Source organism: Pinus tabuliformis, chromosome 2_2 (assembly GCF_031772625.1).
Source record: "Pinus tabuliformis cultivar Carrire ecotype Pingquan chromosome 2_2, CPIR1, whole genome shotgun sequence".
NCBI lineage: Eukaryota > Viridiplantae > Streptophyta > Pinopsida > Pinales > Pinaceae > Pinus > Pinus tabuliformis.
The window spans coordinates 538,209,547-538,227,039 of NC_142300.1; the positions used below are offsets into that span (position 1 = coordinate 538,209,547).

At 39.5% G+C, this 17,493-nt stretch overlaps 1 protein-coding gene across 1 annotated transcript in view; it reads right to left on the reverse strand.

Moving 5' to 3' along the window:
- Positions 1–17,493, reverse strand: part of LOC149193731 (uncharacterized) — a 233,037-nt gene that overhangs the window by 59,699 nt on the left and 155,845 nt on the right. Inside the window, exons 4-5 of the mRNA XM_089407420.1 lie at positions 11,350–11,546; positions 11,115–11,165 (exon numbers count right to left, since the gene is read on the reverse strand). Coding sequence (XP_089263546.1) covers positions 11,115–11,165; positions 11,350–11,546 — 248 coding nt within the window. The remainder of the gene's footprint in view (positions 1–11,114; positions 11,166–11,349; positions 11,547–17,493) is intronic.

Sequence of the window (17,493 nt, forward strand, 5' to 3'; positions counted from 1 at the left end):
AATTTCATTGCATGAGAAGATGGCTCCTTTGATAGTCTATGAAGTTTCTTACTTCCACCGGTCATGTGTCTCGATGCTCTGTGAAAATTTATGAATCTACACATCAGAAATCCTACTGCAATCACTGGTTTATCATCTCCTCCTTGTTTTTACATTCAACAAGTTATTAATCATTTAAACAGTGATGAAAACACTATTGCAGACACACATACATATAGATCATGAACTGAAAATAAAATAAGACAAATATACAAGGGACACTGTTATTTTTGGACAAACGTCCCGGAAAAACCCAATGCGAGAAAACTGGCACAGCAACTCTGAGGGTTTTCTATTATTAAGCAGTAGTTTTTGAATACAACTCTGTATGCCCTCTCTCGGCTATCCAGTTACAGAGATAAAAACATACTAGCAGAAACCTAAGTGAGATTACCTCACTTCACCCAGCAAAATCTCTCTGTTCCGATACCTAGAATGACTACCCCAGCTACAACCCGTTGCCCCTTCGCAGTGTTGCGTGCAGAACACTAGGACACTGCGTCAACACTGCGCTACCTCCTCTGCTTCCTGGAGCTCTGACATCAACCTTCTCGCATATCCTGTTGCTCCCCGGCTAAATTCGGACTTCTGCTGGAGGATGGCTCTACCCCTGCATTGGCACTGCGTCAAGCAATGCGTGGGCCCTCCTGGCCCAGCGTCAGCCTCCCTAGGTTTGCGTTGCCTCCTCTGGCGTGTCTCTACCTCTCTCTGATGTGTATTCGAGTCCCAAAGAAGATCTTCCAACATCAACTATCCCTGCCCCTCTGCCGCAACAGATCACTTATTCGATTTTTTCAACAAACCTCACCCCAAAAAAATCAAACTGACTGATCTCTCAAGTGCATCTCCAACTGACCCTCAAGCCTCCTCTTATATTTTTTTCTGTTGATGATTCAACAGCCAAGATTAAGTCCCTAATCAATGGCTAAGATTAAAACAGACCTGATCCTCGTCACTTAGAGTTTCTCACCCATATTCTTATTAATACCCATTAATATTTTTATTTTCCTAAGTTTAGACTTAGGAACCCATTAAAATATTAATTATTTTAATAACTACTCATCCGGGTGGAATTTCACCAAACGATTTCTGGGTTTTGGATATCTCATGTGTTCTAGCCCCTCCACAAGATTTTGGAGCTAGAGCACATCCGATGCTACCCAAAATCAACATACTCCACTATCAATAATCCATGCATTATCATCAGTAAGAGAACTTGTAAGGGCAACCAAGAATCCTTGACTCTTGGCCTTGTTGAACAAGTAGTAGATGACCTTCTTGATCCATCTTCCAGCATTGTTGCAACCCATTGTTATGTAGTTCATCATAGAGGGAGAATCCATGCCAACAAAATGATCTTCAACTCTTCCTGACCTCAGCTCTGATACCATGTTGGAAAATCAAAGTAGTTATATTAGGGTTTGATTATCCTTTCTTGATAACTACTTGTGAGTGTGTTGGCTTCTTTTACTTCTTTATTATCTTATCTTCCATCAAGCAATTACGATATTATGTGTGTATGAAGATCACAAAACAAGAGACACAAGATATAGGCATTATGCCAGGGAAAAACCTCCCTCAAGGGGAAAACCAGTCAAGATAATTCTTCCTTTCAATAGTATTCCTTGAGACTCTTCACCCTAGACCAAGACCAGACCTTCCCTCCACACCAAGTCAACCTTCCAGATCTTCAACCCCTTCCAGCAAGTTCGGCTAGGCAGCAGCTTTTAGCAACAAGCACTTCTGGCAACAACGAAACTTAGGAGACTTCCATCTCCCAATCGAGAGCACGAAAAACAAAGAGAGAGGCACCAAAAGCTCAATTTTCTTCCTCTCTTTAGACTTCCCCAAACTTGTACTTCTTTTGACTTCTCGGCAACAAAATTCGCACTTCTCCAGCTACTCTTGAGATATCGAACTAGCTTGAGAGATGATACTCCAAATAACTTTGACTAGCTTGTATTTATAGGCTTATTGTGGGTCGAATTAGGGTCCTTAGACCGACTTCTCTCTCTCTAGGCCGAGTTGATGTGGAGGATACATAAATCATATTTGACTCAATACTAAACCTTTTTACATGATTCAAAAGCCCAAGAAGGGTCTCTTTGAATGTACAATGACTCTATAAACTCAATATTAATCCTAGGAGTCCACAATGGGGACTTTGACTAATATAATGATGACCCAAGCATGAAACCCATGCTTTAATAAGTCATTGTTACAATAATAAAAATTATTTTCTTTATTCTTTTGACAAGTACAATATGTGAAAATTCGAAGACCTATATTCCTATTGCAGCAACTGATTAGGTTTCTTCTATTTGTTAAATAAACTAAACAAACTATTTACTGTGTTCTACGGTAAATATCGAAACTAATACACTACAACCTTCACAACATAAAATAATGCGGAAACAAAATACTGCACAGGAGAGAAATAAATACACACAAATACACCGTTGTTTTTGGACAAATGTCCCCAGAAGAACCCAACTTGGGAAAACCGGTGCAGCAGCTGAGGGTTTGATTATTATGCAGTAGTAAATCTGAGTACAAATCTTTAGATGCCCAAACTGGCAATCTGATACAAAGAATAAACTGGCAAACAGGTAGTGAGATATATTCTCACACTGTCACTAGCAATCCGACTCTGATCCAGGCTCTGGATGGCTAGCCCCACCCTGCCTCAACGTCAACCTACGCAGATCTGTGACACAACTTCTAGGAATTGCGTCACCCTTCCAGCTGATCAATTTGCTGACTGGAACTCGACTCTCTGGCCCTCCGACACCCCAACGTTTGGCACTAGATCTCGACTCTTCCAGCAAAATTACGAACTCCCTCTGAAGCACTGTGCTGCCTCTCTGAACCTCTCGTTGCCTTCTCTTCTTTGCACTCTCCGAACTAGAAAAATCCCCTCCAGTCTACTATCCATGCCCCTCACTGCAAGAAGATCACTCGATCTCTCTCCGGCAACTCAGCGCTGCTACTTTTGAGAAATTTGATCTCTAGACCTCACTATCTCGGTGTGTTCTCCAAGTGCCCACCAAGCTCCTTATAATCTCTCGTTGGTGCACCAACGGCCAAGATTAAAACATAATCAAAGGGAGTTAATCCTCCTCTTTATCTAGAAGATTCACACCAAATTTAATTAATACCCTTTAATTAATCACATTTCCTAAGTTTAGACTTAGGAATACATTAAAAATGATTAATTATTTTAATTAAACCATCTCTAGGCAGAACTTTCCCAAACAATTTCTGGGTCTTGAAGAATGCATGTCTTAGCCTCTCTGCAAAATCTCGACGCCAGAGCACATATGATGTTTCAAAAATAAACACTCCCTCTTAGCAAGGAATGTGCTCTAGTGTTGCAAGCCACTGAAGCATCACTCTGTCTCTGCACCATCTCCTGTTGTGCTACTGATGTTTAGCTCTGCTACCCATCAACTACTGCGCAACTCTGATTGTTGCATCCATGTTGTTGTTGGCCCTGCTGAACTACTGGCAACACTGCATCTGCATTGCAACCTTCTCCAACTGTTGTTGTTGCAACTGCAACAACTGCATGGAAAATCATCCAAAACACTGAACCAATTGTGGTCAGTATGATGCATCCGTCACCCAAGTTCTGACTACTGCTAGACTTTGCATTGTCACTGAAGCCTCTGCGTTGCTGATGACTCTGCTCTGTGCCAATTGCAATGTTGCCAACTCTGCATTGCGCTACCTAGTATCTAACAGCTATTAGCTATTGCATCTGTCACTTTGGCACTGACTACACCAACTGCCATTGGTCCATCCTGCTACTGTATATTATGGGCTCTCGTAGCAAGGTATTGATTCATGAGGTGGACCTCCTCAAGAATCCTTCCCATCTTGTAGCTCTATGGGGCTACAAAACCAAATCACCCCACCTCACTCCTCGAGGTATCTCGGTGATCATGGAAAACTCTTCCTCCAATATGGAGGACAGCCTGTCGATCTCAGTGGATGCAACCTGCTGATCCTACTTCTCCTCCTTGTCCTTCTTTCTGAGAGGACACTGAGTGTTGTAGTGGCCAAGCTCACCACACCTGAAGCACTTGATCTTGGAAATGTCCTTCTTCCTCCTGCGCTTCTCTTGTTGCCCCTTAAATGCGAGGGCCACATCTTCCTCCTCCTTTACTTGCTTCGTCCCATTGCTGCTGCTAGCACCACTGATGGTGCTCTTCACCAGATCTCGCCTCATCTCCTCCTGCTGCAGATCAGCCCACACACATTCCCAATCTGGTAGTTTCTCTCTACCCAAGATACTCTAGACGAAAACTTGCCATTCTTCGGAAACGTTGTTCAAAGCTAATCGTACAAACTCTGTAGGTTGGGGAGTTGTCCCTAGTGAAGCTAGTTGATCCCGGACATCCTGAAGCCTAGTAAGGAAGGAGTTTATACGCTCCCCTTTCTGTATCCTCGTGCATCGCAGCTTCTCCTCAAGATCAATCTTTCACTGCTCGGAAGATCCCTCGTATAGCGTAGCTAGTGCCTCCCACATCTGTTGGGCAGTATCTTTTCCAGCTATGTGAGCTACCACGTGATCTCGAACCCCATCGAGAATCAGCGTCTTAGCTTTCGCCATCTCCTTCGCTGAGCTCTCTAGCTTACGATTTGTGCTCTGATACCATGTGAAAATTCGGAGACCCAAATTCCTACTGCAACAACTGATTAAGTTTCTTCTATTTGTTAAATAAACTGAACAAATTATTTACAATGTTCTACAGTAAATATCAAAACTAATACACTGCAGCCTTCACAACATAAAACACTACGGAAACAAAATACTGCACAGGAGAGAAATAAACACACACAAATAAACCGTTGTTTTTGGACAAACGTCCCCAAAAAAACCCAACTTGGGAAAACTGGTGCAGCAGTTGAGGGTTTGATTGTTATGCAGTAGTAAATCTAAATACAAATCTTTAGATGTGCAAACTGGCAATCTGATACAGAGAATAAACTGGAAAAGAGGTAGTGAGAAATATTATCACACTGTCACTGGTAATCTGACTCTGATCCAGGCTCTGGATGGCTAGCCCCACGCTGCCTCTGCGTCAGCCTATGCAGATCTGTGTCACAGCTTCTAGGAACTATGTCACCCTTCTAGTTGATCAATTTGTTGACTAGAACTCAACTCTCTGGCCCTCCGATCTCACACTCGGCATCTGGCACTAGATCTCGACTCTCCCAGCAAAATTAAGGACTCCCTCTGAAGCATTGTGCTGCCTCTTTGAACCTCTCGTTGCCTTCTCTGCTTTGCACTCTTCGGAACTAGAAAAATCGCCTCTGATCTACTATCCCTGCCCCTCACTGCAAGAAGATCACTAGATCTCTCCTCGGCAACTCAGCGTTGTTACTTTTGAGAAATTTGATCTTTAAATCTCACTATCTCGGTGTGTTATCCAAGTGCTCATCAAGCTCCTTCTTATAATCTCTTGTTGGAGCACCAACAGCCAAGATTCAAACATAATCAGCGGCTAAAATTAACTGAGAGTTGATCCTCGTCTTTATCTAGAAGATTCACACCAAATTTAACTAATACCCTTTAATTAATCACATTTTCTAAGTTTAGACTTAGGAATGCATTAAAAATGATTAATTATTTTAATTAAACCATCTCTAGGCGGAATTTTTTCCAAACAATTTCTGGGTCTTGGAGAATGCATGTGTCTTAGCCTCTCTGCGAATCTCGCGGCTAGAGCACATTCGATGCTACAAAAATCAACACAATACATGATGACTCAAGTACATTAATGAAGACCGAACATAGTTACATTTTCCAACACACACTTCAATCTCTCTCTCTTCTTGATATATCTAAATTTTCTAGCGAAGGTACTGAACTAGCCGTAGGTACCGAACTGGCCGTAGGTACCGAACTGAGTGCAAAACTGTAAGTACCGAACTGGGTGCAGAACCGTAAGTACCGAACTCGGTGCAAAACCGTAAGTACCGAAATAAGTGCAAAACTGAAAGTACCGAATTGGGTGTAGAATCATAGTACCGAACTAGGTGCAGAACTGTAAGTACTGAACTAGGTGCAAAACCTTAAGTACCAAACTAGGTACAGAATAGGCCAAAGGTGCAAAATTATTGATGCTTTGATTGTTACTTTGTATTATTGTACTCTCTCTTTGCAGAACATTTGATATTTATAATAAGAAGAATTGATCAAGGGTTTTCCCCATCTTGGGGTTTTTCCTTGGCTTGAGCCAAATATTGGTGTTCTCTTGTCTTGGATTGTCTTTTGCATTTTTATGTTCTATCTACAGTTCCTGTCAATGTGATTAATGGTTTATATGATTGCAATTGGAAATAAGCAGAAATTATCATTGGGCTAATAAAAGGACATTGAAGTAATTGTTGCAAGCATAGAACATACCATTGTTAACTAAATTTAACAAATTAGTACTAAGCAAAATAGACTACAGTAGATACTAAAGTCTAAATACTGGAACAGTAAATTGATATAACTCAAACTCAAAAATAGTAAAGAGACACGAGTCAAAGAATCAGTATAAGGTCATCGATATCTAGAGTCAAGGCTCAAATGTTAAAAATGAAAATTGAAAATGGACAATGGCTATTGAATGAGCGTCGCAAGGGAGAAGAGGCAACAGTTAAGTGGTAAGTCAGATAGCACCGCAGGGTAAGCCATCTAGAGGTAAGATTGATAAGTCGAATGAGTGAATTAGGGATTGAAAATTAGTTTAGGTTTTGATATTTGTTATGCATTTTTCTTTTTAGTTTTAGTTTTTTTTTATTTTTGTTAAATATATATATATATATATATTTCAAGGGTTATTAGAAAAAATTGAGGTCAAAACGAGTACGTCTGGGCTTTCTTCTCTTGATTAAATTTTGGTTCCAGAGCCTCATACATGATAAAATCAAATGGAACATTGCAATCCCCCCAATCCTAAAATCCTAAACACTGATAAGTCTAATGGCATTTAAGTGGGATCTAAAATTCTACTTTCTCCAAATGAATTCCAATGAGGTCAAAACCACTCTAAAACATCCTAAGTCAATTAATGGTAATGTTCAAAAATTAAGTGACTTTCACTTTAAGAACTTAACATTACCATTAATTACATAGAATTAGTAGGGTCCTATGGTTGAATATTAAGATTCCCCACTCACAAATTACTATTTTCAAGAAAAATTACGGGGGAGCACCTAGCCCTTTCTAACGGGGGGGTGCCCACAAGAATCCATTTTGGGGAAATGTGGACCCCACGCTAAAGAGACGTTTCTCCCTATGTCTCCTCGCATCTCACCAAAAGGGAGATGTGGGGAAACGTTTCCCCATGCATCCCCCCATACCAAGTGCATAGGAAGCGTGAGGTGAATGCACCCCACCCTGGGGGATGTGTTCCCACGGAACACTGCTTAGAGGCACCCTCACAGGGGTTAAATTGTCCTAATCCCATGAGCACTCTTGCTCAGACTCTCCAAACTCGACAGTTTTTTGATTTTCTCCTTCAGATATAGTGTTGTACTAGATCAGCAATGGTATATCAAATTCTCCACCCTCACCTCTCATATTTACATATGAATTTATGGATGGTACAGTTAGATGACAGCATGTTCTATTTCGATATTCCATGTATTGATGTTCTCGCTTGGGTGTAGTGATATAACTTCTTGGTCTTGCTGTGAAAGTGGTAAACTCTTGTGAAATTTGATAACACTTCATAACATTATAGATTTATTCATTGCCTCATCATCATATGGAGGACATGGTTTTGCTTTAGAAGTGTTGTCAATTCTCAAGTCAACTTGTACCACTTGGGAACTGGTTAAGGTAGTCTCTTACACATCCCAATCATACTTCACTTTCCAATGTACCCGTTTATTCCATCCCATCCACAAAAAAGATTTTCCCCTTTCATGTTTGACTTGTCAAACATCACAAAAAATAAAGAGAAGTGTTGGAAAATCCATATAGGTGGCAGTTAAATGATTTTCCTTACTAATGACATTAACTTGTGATGTTTTCATTATTAGTATTATCTTTTCTTACCATCAAGATTAATGCCAAGCAACAAATGGAAGAGAACACAAGATGTAGGCACGTTGCCAGGGAGAAACCCCCCTCGAGGGGAAAATGCAGTCACAAATTCTTCCTTCAATAGATTCAAGATGAGACGAACAAGACCCTTACAACTTGGACTCGAGACTATGTCCATCAAGTCATCCTCCTTTCACTGTGTTAGCACCAAGACATCATCATATCGCCAAGACCTTACTCTAGGTTCACCAAACTTCTGTCACTGTGATACTTCCGAATTGGGGTCATTGCATTGTCATCGAGCTGAAATGGCACCCAAACTGTAGCACCCTGTCACTGTGACATATCATTGAAATTATGTGACCTTCAAACCCTTCTTACAGTGATAGTTATGAACTGTGGTAATAGCAAATTATGAGAACAGTGAAATAGCACCAGACTGTAGTATAGCACCGAACTATAGTCTCTATATTTTATTCAAGCTCATATACTAACACCAAAAACACTTGTCTCTTGTCCAAACTGTTATCTCTGTGATTACCAAACTTGATTTGAGAGAGATCCGAAACTTCTTGACTGTCTTTTGTGTCAAGTCCTTAGTTTGGTATATAGAGTGGTTCCTCCACATAAATGAGCCAACGTGTCTATTTTAATAGATGTGTCACTGTTATAAAGTCGACATGAAGATAATTGTTTGAGGCCGACTTGAACACTTTGATGAAGACTTTCTTGTGGACTTTGAAGAGGCCGAGTAAATTACTTTGTTGAAGGGAATGACTTGATGGAGGAGTCAAACAATAAATGACTGTGACAAATCACCTAAAGCCTACAATGGAGGCTTGACCTATAATTGACCCAAGCATGAAACCCATGCTTTAATAAGTCAAATCAATTTAATAATAAAATTATTTTCACTTTCATTTGAAAAATAAATGACATTTCACTCAAGTACAATAATGAAGACCAAACCTAGTTACATTTTCCAACAAGAAGCCCAACATCATTAAAGCATATTTAACATGTAATAATAAAAATCAGTGATTGAGGTGTTAAACTAGCCTTAACCAAAGAGAATACCGAGTGTTGAACTTATAAACCTATGCAGGCCGTTGATGAACTATCTAGTCTCGTGCAATTTCAAATTCTTCACATAGCAAAATGTTCTGGGTGAAAATGTTGTTCGAACGGCCAAGAAACAACAGAGAATGCATTTTGAAATACCACATAACAAGTTCCAAGATGGGCCAGCCGCAAAGTCGGCAGTCTTAATGCACCATTCCATCAGCATTAATGCATGGAGTCTACATTCATGCCACCTCGCTGCGCCACCGCTAAATTCATCAACTCCACCACCTTTGTAATTATATTAAAGCATGTAATATTAACACACATGGTCCATAGCATAGTTTTAAAACTCGTACTTGGACTTAGAATCGGTCGAGGATCAACTCTGACTCGATATCGACTCAGACTAGTTGATTCCAATGACTCAGGCTTTGTAAAAAGTACATTAAATATTTAATTTTAATGAAAAATCATATTTTTAAATATTTTCATTCATGTTTCCAAACTCAAAGCATTAGAATAATAGAGAGAAGACAACACTTGATCAAAGCATGCTCATGAATATATCTATTATATCAAAATGGCACTGAGTGCACTGTCCAATACATGTAATATATAGAGATCAAAACAAAAACACATAACCAATGTTGCTCCAAAAACCAACTCCTCAATGTTGCTCCAAAGATCGCCCAAGAACCTCCTCAATGTTGCTCCAAAAACCAACTCCAACTACTCACAAACTCCTCACAAATGCTCACATAAATGCAATGAGATAGTTGTGAGGAAATATGAGGGGGTTGGGTCACCTTTATAGGCATGGATAAAGGTAAAGGGGCTAGGAAATAGTTTAAACCAAAAAAATTGATTTCAAGTCCGCCCAGCCCACCTTTTTCCCCGCCGCCGAGACCGATCAGTTTAAGTCGGGCTCAGTCAATCCTACTGGTTCGGTAGTGAACAACTCAGTTAGTTCGGTAACGGACCAGCTGCCGAACCGGATAATTGACCTAGTCGGTTCGGGCAAGTGTATGGCTCGGTCAACCAGGCTGATTCCGAGTCAGACCAACCTAGTTTTAAAACTATGGTCCAGACTCCATAGTATATACCACCTTGGATCAATACTTATCTTATTTATATATATATATATATATACATATACAATCCATTGAACCATAAGCTCCTTGAGGTGTCATGGTGTGTGACATAAACCATTATGTAATAGCTTCAAGCCATGTAATATCAACAATGTCTTTACCATGTTTCAAACCTAAAACACATACCACATTCAATGCTTAAGCCATATTCCTTGCATAAACCAACCATAATACAACTTCAAGGTTTGTGTCTTGTGTTTTTAAATGAGTATGGCTTTCATATAATGTAGTGATTCCCCTTTGGTGCATGAAAATCAAGGCTCTGTACCTTAAATACTACTTATATAACATCTTATCACTACTTGATCGAATGTAGAACCGTAAGCAATATATATACGTTGTGAAAAAGCTATCATGAACCCATTTAATAATCAATAAATATCTCATGAATGCCAAAAATATGTTACATAGCTACTTGTTTCTCCTTTCAAATGCCATGTACAGTCATGCATATGAAACAATTTGCATTATGAACAGCAGAAGTGTTCCCCAACCTGAATAGAGATGCACCAATAAAATAAACAAGCCAGTAACTTTCGTGCTCAATGGAAGTTCCATGTCAGATAATTGACAAACTTTTCCTAGGGGGCTCCACCTACCTCTGTTTTAAAACACAGGGATATAGGCTTTGCAACACTTTGCAAGCCTTGTAGTAAGTGAGAAATATATGAGTCAACAGTGCTCTCGATTTCTAGTTTGTGAGACCTGTCACTTTTATGGTTTCAGGACAGAACAAAATTCAAACCCAAATTTGAATACACACTAGCAAATACATCTATATATTCAAATGATAATAAGCAATAGTGTCAAACCTTTATCTTTTGCATCAACGCCTTTGTCTCTGCTTCACCAACCAAATCAATCTGCAGCATGCAAGAAAACATAACAGTAACAACTCCAGAAGGTCCATGTAAAAGAAGAACTTCAATTCATATCATAACTTCAGATGTAACAGAAAATTTTGGAAAAGCACTCTGATAGTATTGCTCTGCTTCTTAAAAAATTATTTCAACATATTTCTACTATTAATTAGCTGGTATAATAAACCTTGTTAAGTATGATGCGATCAGCATATGCAATTTGTTCGACAGCCTCATTCACAACCCCTTTGGGCTTAACCTGCTCCAGATGTCTTTGTGCATTTTTTACATCAACCAAAGTAACTACTCCATCAAGTTTTATATGTTCTGCAATATTATCTTCAGCATAGAATGTCTGAATTATCGGTGCAGGATTTGCAAGACCTGTAAATTGACAGAATAACATTAATGCATGGATACAATCTTTTTAAAGAAAGAAACTAAATATTGATTTGAAACCAATCAGCATCTTCCATAAAACCATCACTTTTACCACTTCGTTTATCCTTCCTCTTTTCAGATTCCCATTGCTTTTTTACTTTATCAAAGAAAAATGCAGCTGTTGATTTCCAAATCATTATATTGCCATGATCTTTCCAGTCCTAAAATTGGCATAAAAATCATGATTCATAGACTAGATTGTAAGGGGAAAAGATGTTTAGAATGAATGAATTAAGTAATGATGTGGAACAAAATCCCAACACAGGGATATGGCACTGCAGTAAGATAGTATGGTAGACACCATAGAGTAAGTAATGATGTGGAACAAAATCCCAGCACAGGGATATGCCACCGTAGTAAGATAGTATTGTAGACATCATATAGTAAGTAATGATGTGGAACAAAATCCCAACACAGGGATATCCCACTGTAGTAAGATAGTATTGTAGACATCATATAGATAACAATTACAAGCCAAAGATGGCCCACAAGGCATGACACCAAAACTGCCAAAGATGTTGCCACAAAACACATAAACACCAAATGCTCACAGAAAAGACAAAAAGGGGAGAAATCACACTAACAAGGACTCGAGGATTCACCATTATCCAATCACTTTGCAAAACACCAAAAATAAATACAACTTAGACAGAATTCCAGCTGTGGTGCACACTTGCTGTAGAGATCAAGCAGGTGCAGCAGTCAGTCTAGAATAAAGCAATGCAGAATAACATGTGGCATCAGCAGTCAGCCATGCAGAGTAACATGTGGCATCTGTCCATAGTGACACATGGCAGCTTCATGTGCTGACACATGAAAGCTTCAGGGATCAACAAGTGGCGGCAGGATGAGGGCACATGCATGAAACTAGAGTGATATAGCACGTGCTGGAGTTGACTGGATGTGTGCTCGAGTCATTTAAGGTGCATGCATGAGTCAACTAAGGGTGATCAAGGTGCAAGCTGTTGATTTCTGGTAGCATCAGATGTGCTCTAAGTCTCAAAATTTGCAGGGAGGCTTAGACACGTGCATTCTCCAATACCCAGAAATCGTTTTGGGAAATTCCACCCGGAGACAGTTTTATTAAAATAATTAATTATTTTTAATGGGACCCTAAGTCTAAACTAAGGAAATTAAAATAATTAATGGGCATTAATCTAAACTATGGGTGTAACTTCTAGAATAAGACGAGGATCAAGCCAAAATGATCTGAGCCATTGATTAGGAGTTAATCTGGGCCGTTGATTGTCCAACAGAAAGATACAAGAAGATGCTTGAGGGGCACTTGGAGAACACACAGAGGGGAGATTAGAAGTTCGATTTTCTGAAGTACAGCAGCTGCCGGAGAGATTTTCGATAGTGATCTTTTGCAATGAGGGGCGTGGATAGTATCCGAAGGGAAATCTTTCCCTGTCAGAGAATACTCAGTAGAGAAGACAGAGAGAGATCCAGTAGAGGCAACACAGAGCCAGGGAGGCTGACGCAGAGCCACGCAGAGGCAGCGCAGAAGCTAAGAGGGAATCTGAAAATTTGCTGAAGGAATCGATTGCAGAAGTCGGAAGTCAGGGACCAATGTGTGAGACAGGGAGGTGAAAATCGAAGTTCCTGGGCAGCAAATCGATCAGTTGAAGGGGTGACATTGTCCCCAGAGGGTGTGACGTTGGGTTGATGCAATAACTGCGCAGACGCAGCCAGGGGCAATTCATTCAGTGGTTGGATCAGCCAGGACTTCCAATGATAGTGTGAGGTAACCTCACTTATCTCTCTGTCAGTGATATTCTCTGTAACTGGATTGTTGAGAAGGCATCCAGAGATTGTATTCAGAAATTACTACTGCTTAATAACCCTCAGCTGCTGCACCAATTTTCCCACACTGGGTTTTCCGGGGACATTTGTCCAAAAATCACTGTGTAGATGTGTTGTATTTCTTTCTTGTTGAATTTCTTGTTTCCACATTTTATTCAAATGGTGAAGGATGCAGTGTATTAGTTTCGGTGTTTACTGTAGAAAATAGTAAATAATTTTGTTCAATGATTAACAAATAGAAGAAACTTAATCAATTACTGCAGTAGGAATTTGGGCATCCAAATTTTCACAAGCATGAGTCAGGGAGTGAGGTTGTGCATGGAGTTAACAAGGTGAATGGTTGAGTTAACTAGGTGCATACTTCAGTTCACTGGGACACATGCATCAATTGGGAAGATAACTTCATACATGTGGGGTGATTATTAAGTCAACTAAGTATATGCCTAAGTTAACTAGGAAGCCACTTGAGCGCATTAACTAGGAGAACTAAAGCGCCCTTTCTAGTCGACTGGAGTGGGGACACTTCACCTCAATTCATCCTCAACCAACTAAAGAGCATCATCACTTGGACTTGAGCACATGGCTACTTACCTTAGTCTAGCATTGGTCTAACAAAGCACATCTCTAGTGAAGTAGAGTGCATGAGGGATGACTCCACTTGGACTAGGAAAGATAACTCCACTATGATTAGAGTGCAAATCCACTTCTCTACACTCTCACATCCAGTCAATAGAACTCATCTTCCTGTGGGAAATACTTAGAGAGGGGGTGAATCGATATTTCTTTTCAATTGTTATTTTTACCAATTAGATCACTTATATTCAGAACACAAAATGAACAATAAGAATAAATGCTTTTATTAATTTCTTCTTTACAATAAATCAAGTACAATATATGTAGGGCTCCAACCCTAGTTGAAGACTTCGATCTTCAATCTCCCAAGCTCCAACTTGTAATAAGCCAATCACAGACTTGGACTTTCCAAGGCTCCAACCTTGTCAATTTCGAGGCACCAACCTCTAGGGCTCGAACCCTATTTCTAGTTCAGGCTCCGACCTGGTTTCTTGAGGACTCCTATCCTCTAGGGCTCCAACCCTATCTTCCAAGGCACCAACCTTGTCTTCTACGAGGCTCCAACCCTTATCTTTACTTCGTCAAGATATGTTTGGTTATACTTCACAGCTCCCTATGTCTTCTTCAATCTTCAGCAATGCCTCCTCCAAATTACTTCATCAATGGCAACCTTATCTTCTTAGAAGGTATCTCCACTGCTCTTCATGTCACCCAAATAAAATTTTCAAGGCCACCTCATGATGGCTTCAATGCATCATGGTCTCCAAGGGTGCCTTCAAAATGTCTTCAAGAATCCTTCAAGGTTTCTTCAATAGGATTCCCCAAGAAGTCTCCAATGTCTACAAGTCTACTCCAAAGGCTGCTGCAACAAATATCTCTAGAGGGCTTCTTGATGACTCTCCAAGGTATGCTCAAGAATATCCCCAACGCAGCTCTAGTTTTTCAACAATGTTTGGTGATGTGTCAAGCAAACTCCAAACTACATTCAATGATGCCTCAAGGTGTCTTCAATGAATTGCCAAATTTTGCACTGTTCAATGTCTCATATGTCCAATTAGTTCCAAAAACAATTAGAGCTCGATTGTCCAACTTTATTCAATCTTTAGGCCTCGACCATTGACTGCATATGCCTTGATGATGCAACCACAGTTACCTTAAGGTGTTGGACTGTATCTGAGTGTTATCCTTGTAGATATCTCCTCCTTCACTGGTCTCGTATAGATATACACATGTATATAAAGGACCGAGTTCAAATCAATGTCCAAAGATTGGAGTTAAGTCCAGCCATCCATAAATGAGAGCCTTAACAAGTGACTATAGTCCGAGATTTACACCCACAGGAAACCAATATTCTGCAAATGCTTCAAGTCTGAGGTAATATGACTGTTTTATAGGTTAAGGATAGCTAATAAGGCTTCAAGCTTTAAGTTATTAGACCGATCCACAGAGAACCGTCCAATCTCAAAACTGAACCTTCACAAGGAACATGGCATGTTTGGTCGAACCTTCCAAGGATAATTGTCCACTGATCAAGCTTCAATGAGCCTCTCAAACAAATCTGAGCCTTCCTGATCTCAAGTCGAAGTATCACATATTTACTAGCTCGAGGTTATGATTATAGGACCGAGTCCTAGAACCAAGCCTCCACTAGTCGATAATCTGAGTCTTTCACAGGTTTATGAATCTTTGCTTCTGAGCAACAAATCTGGACAGAGATATACCCAATCACGATTTAGAAGACTTCCACCAAATTTTGTCCTTATAGTTCACGAGATGTGAACTAATAATCTTCTTTTCCACTCTCTGGTTATCTTCATTAACGATTTGACCTCGATCCCAAGTTCACGTTGTTCCAAAAACAATTAAAAACGTTGTCTTGATCCCAAGTTTCAATATGTATTATCCTCACTCTTATTTTATTACTCCTGCCATTGATAATTTCTGACCAGTGTCACCAGTTTCATTTAATACGTATATATATATATATATATATATATATATATATATATATATATATATATATATATACATACAATGAATTTGGAAAGACGTGACTGCAAGAAGAGGGCAACAAACTTGTGAGGCCGACATAACCAAATTGGAGCCAACTTGCATTTTTTCCGACCTGTGGTTTTAACTAACTGCGAGGTCAAATGGGAGAGTTAACTCCTAATGCACGTTGACAAATCCACACCCCTTATTGATCGTTGATCTCCAGATCGAGACATGGGACCGAATCTGCTAACTGTCGAAGTTGTGGGGATGCAGGAATGTCGTGTTGTTGCTGAGGTGTAGTGGACCATCGAGGGAGAGGATTGTTGTAGAGAGCAATGCTAACATGGATAGGTAGGGACCACCAAGAGATAAACGAGAGAACCAATGAGGGGTATGCCTGCCAAGATAAAAGGAACATATATATCCAATATATGTATATATGTCTAATAAATATAAATGCCCATATATGGAATAGTATTGGCCTATATATATGTCCTTTGTATATATATACATGCTAATATATATATATATATATATAGAGAGAGAGAGAGAGAGATTTTTTCTAATGTAAATTTTTTCTTCCAAGAATATATTTTATGACAACCCTTGTGGTTTTATAAACAAGCTAGGCATATGCATTTAGGGTTTTTCAACACATCTAGGGTTTAAGCATGCTATAGCTAAGGTTGGTCAAGCTAGACTTGCTTCAACAAGAGCAAGGGTTTGTCATGTACCGAGGGTATGTACTTAGGGTTTCTTCATAGGTCAAGGCTAGGGTTTTTAATCACTTAGGGTTAGGACATTATTAGTGTTTTAGTCATCTTCAACAATTTCATATTGACATCAATGACAACCATGATTAACACTTCCTTTATATTAAATGGACGAGGGAAGATCTACACTTAGCCATCAATGCACATTGGCTAGGGAAGACTTAAAGCATGGCTAGTGAACAGTAGGTAATTGATAAGAGGAGGAAGGTTCTAAGAGTCAAGAGTATAATTTCTTTGCAACATTAGCATTTCTCTTCCATTCTGCTTCTTGTATACTCTGCAGGGGATATCACTGGAATAGTTTTATATTTGTCTCTATGGTGTATTCAACCTCATGGCTAATGCAAAATAAAGTTTGGTTATGTTATTTCTCTAGCTCTTTGAGCTTGTTGGTACATTGTGATTCTTTCCACAATATTCTTGAAGTTTCTTGGGCCTTTATTTTTGTAATATTTACCACTTGGAGCGCTTTTTATCTCTTTCCTTTACCATTATCAAGCTATTCTAAAAGATAATTTCCACTAAATTATTTCAAAATATTTTTCACCACATCTTCGGCTACTTGATTGCACACCAAAGATTATTTCTTGTGTTGTTTCTACATGTTTATTACACAAATCCACAGGGTTTCAACACGAGTAGCTATGGACCTTTGCTAAGGTTAGAAAAGCACCAGCCCAAATGGAGAGGAGTTTTGTTGGTCCCAAATTGGACAAAATCTCCTACATGTTAACATCGATATC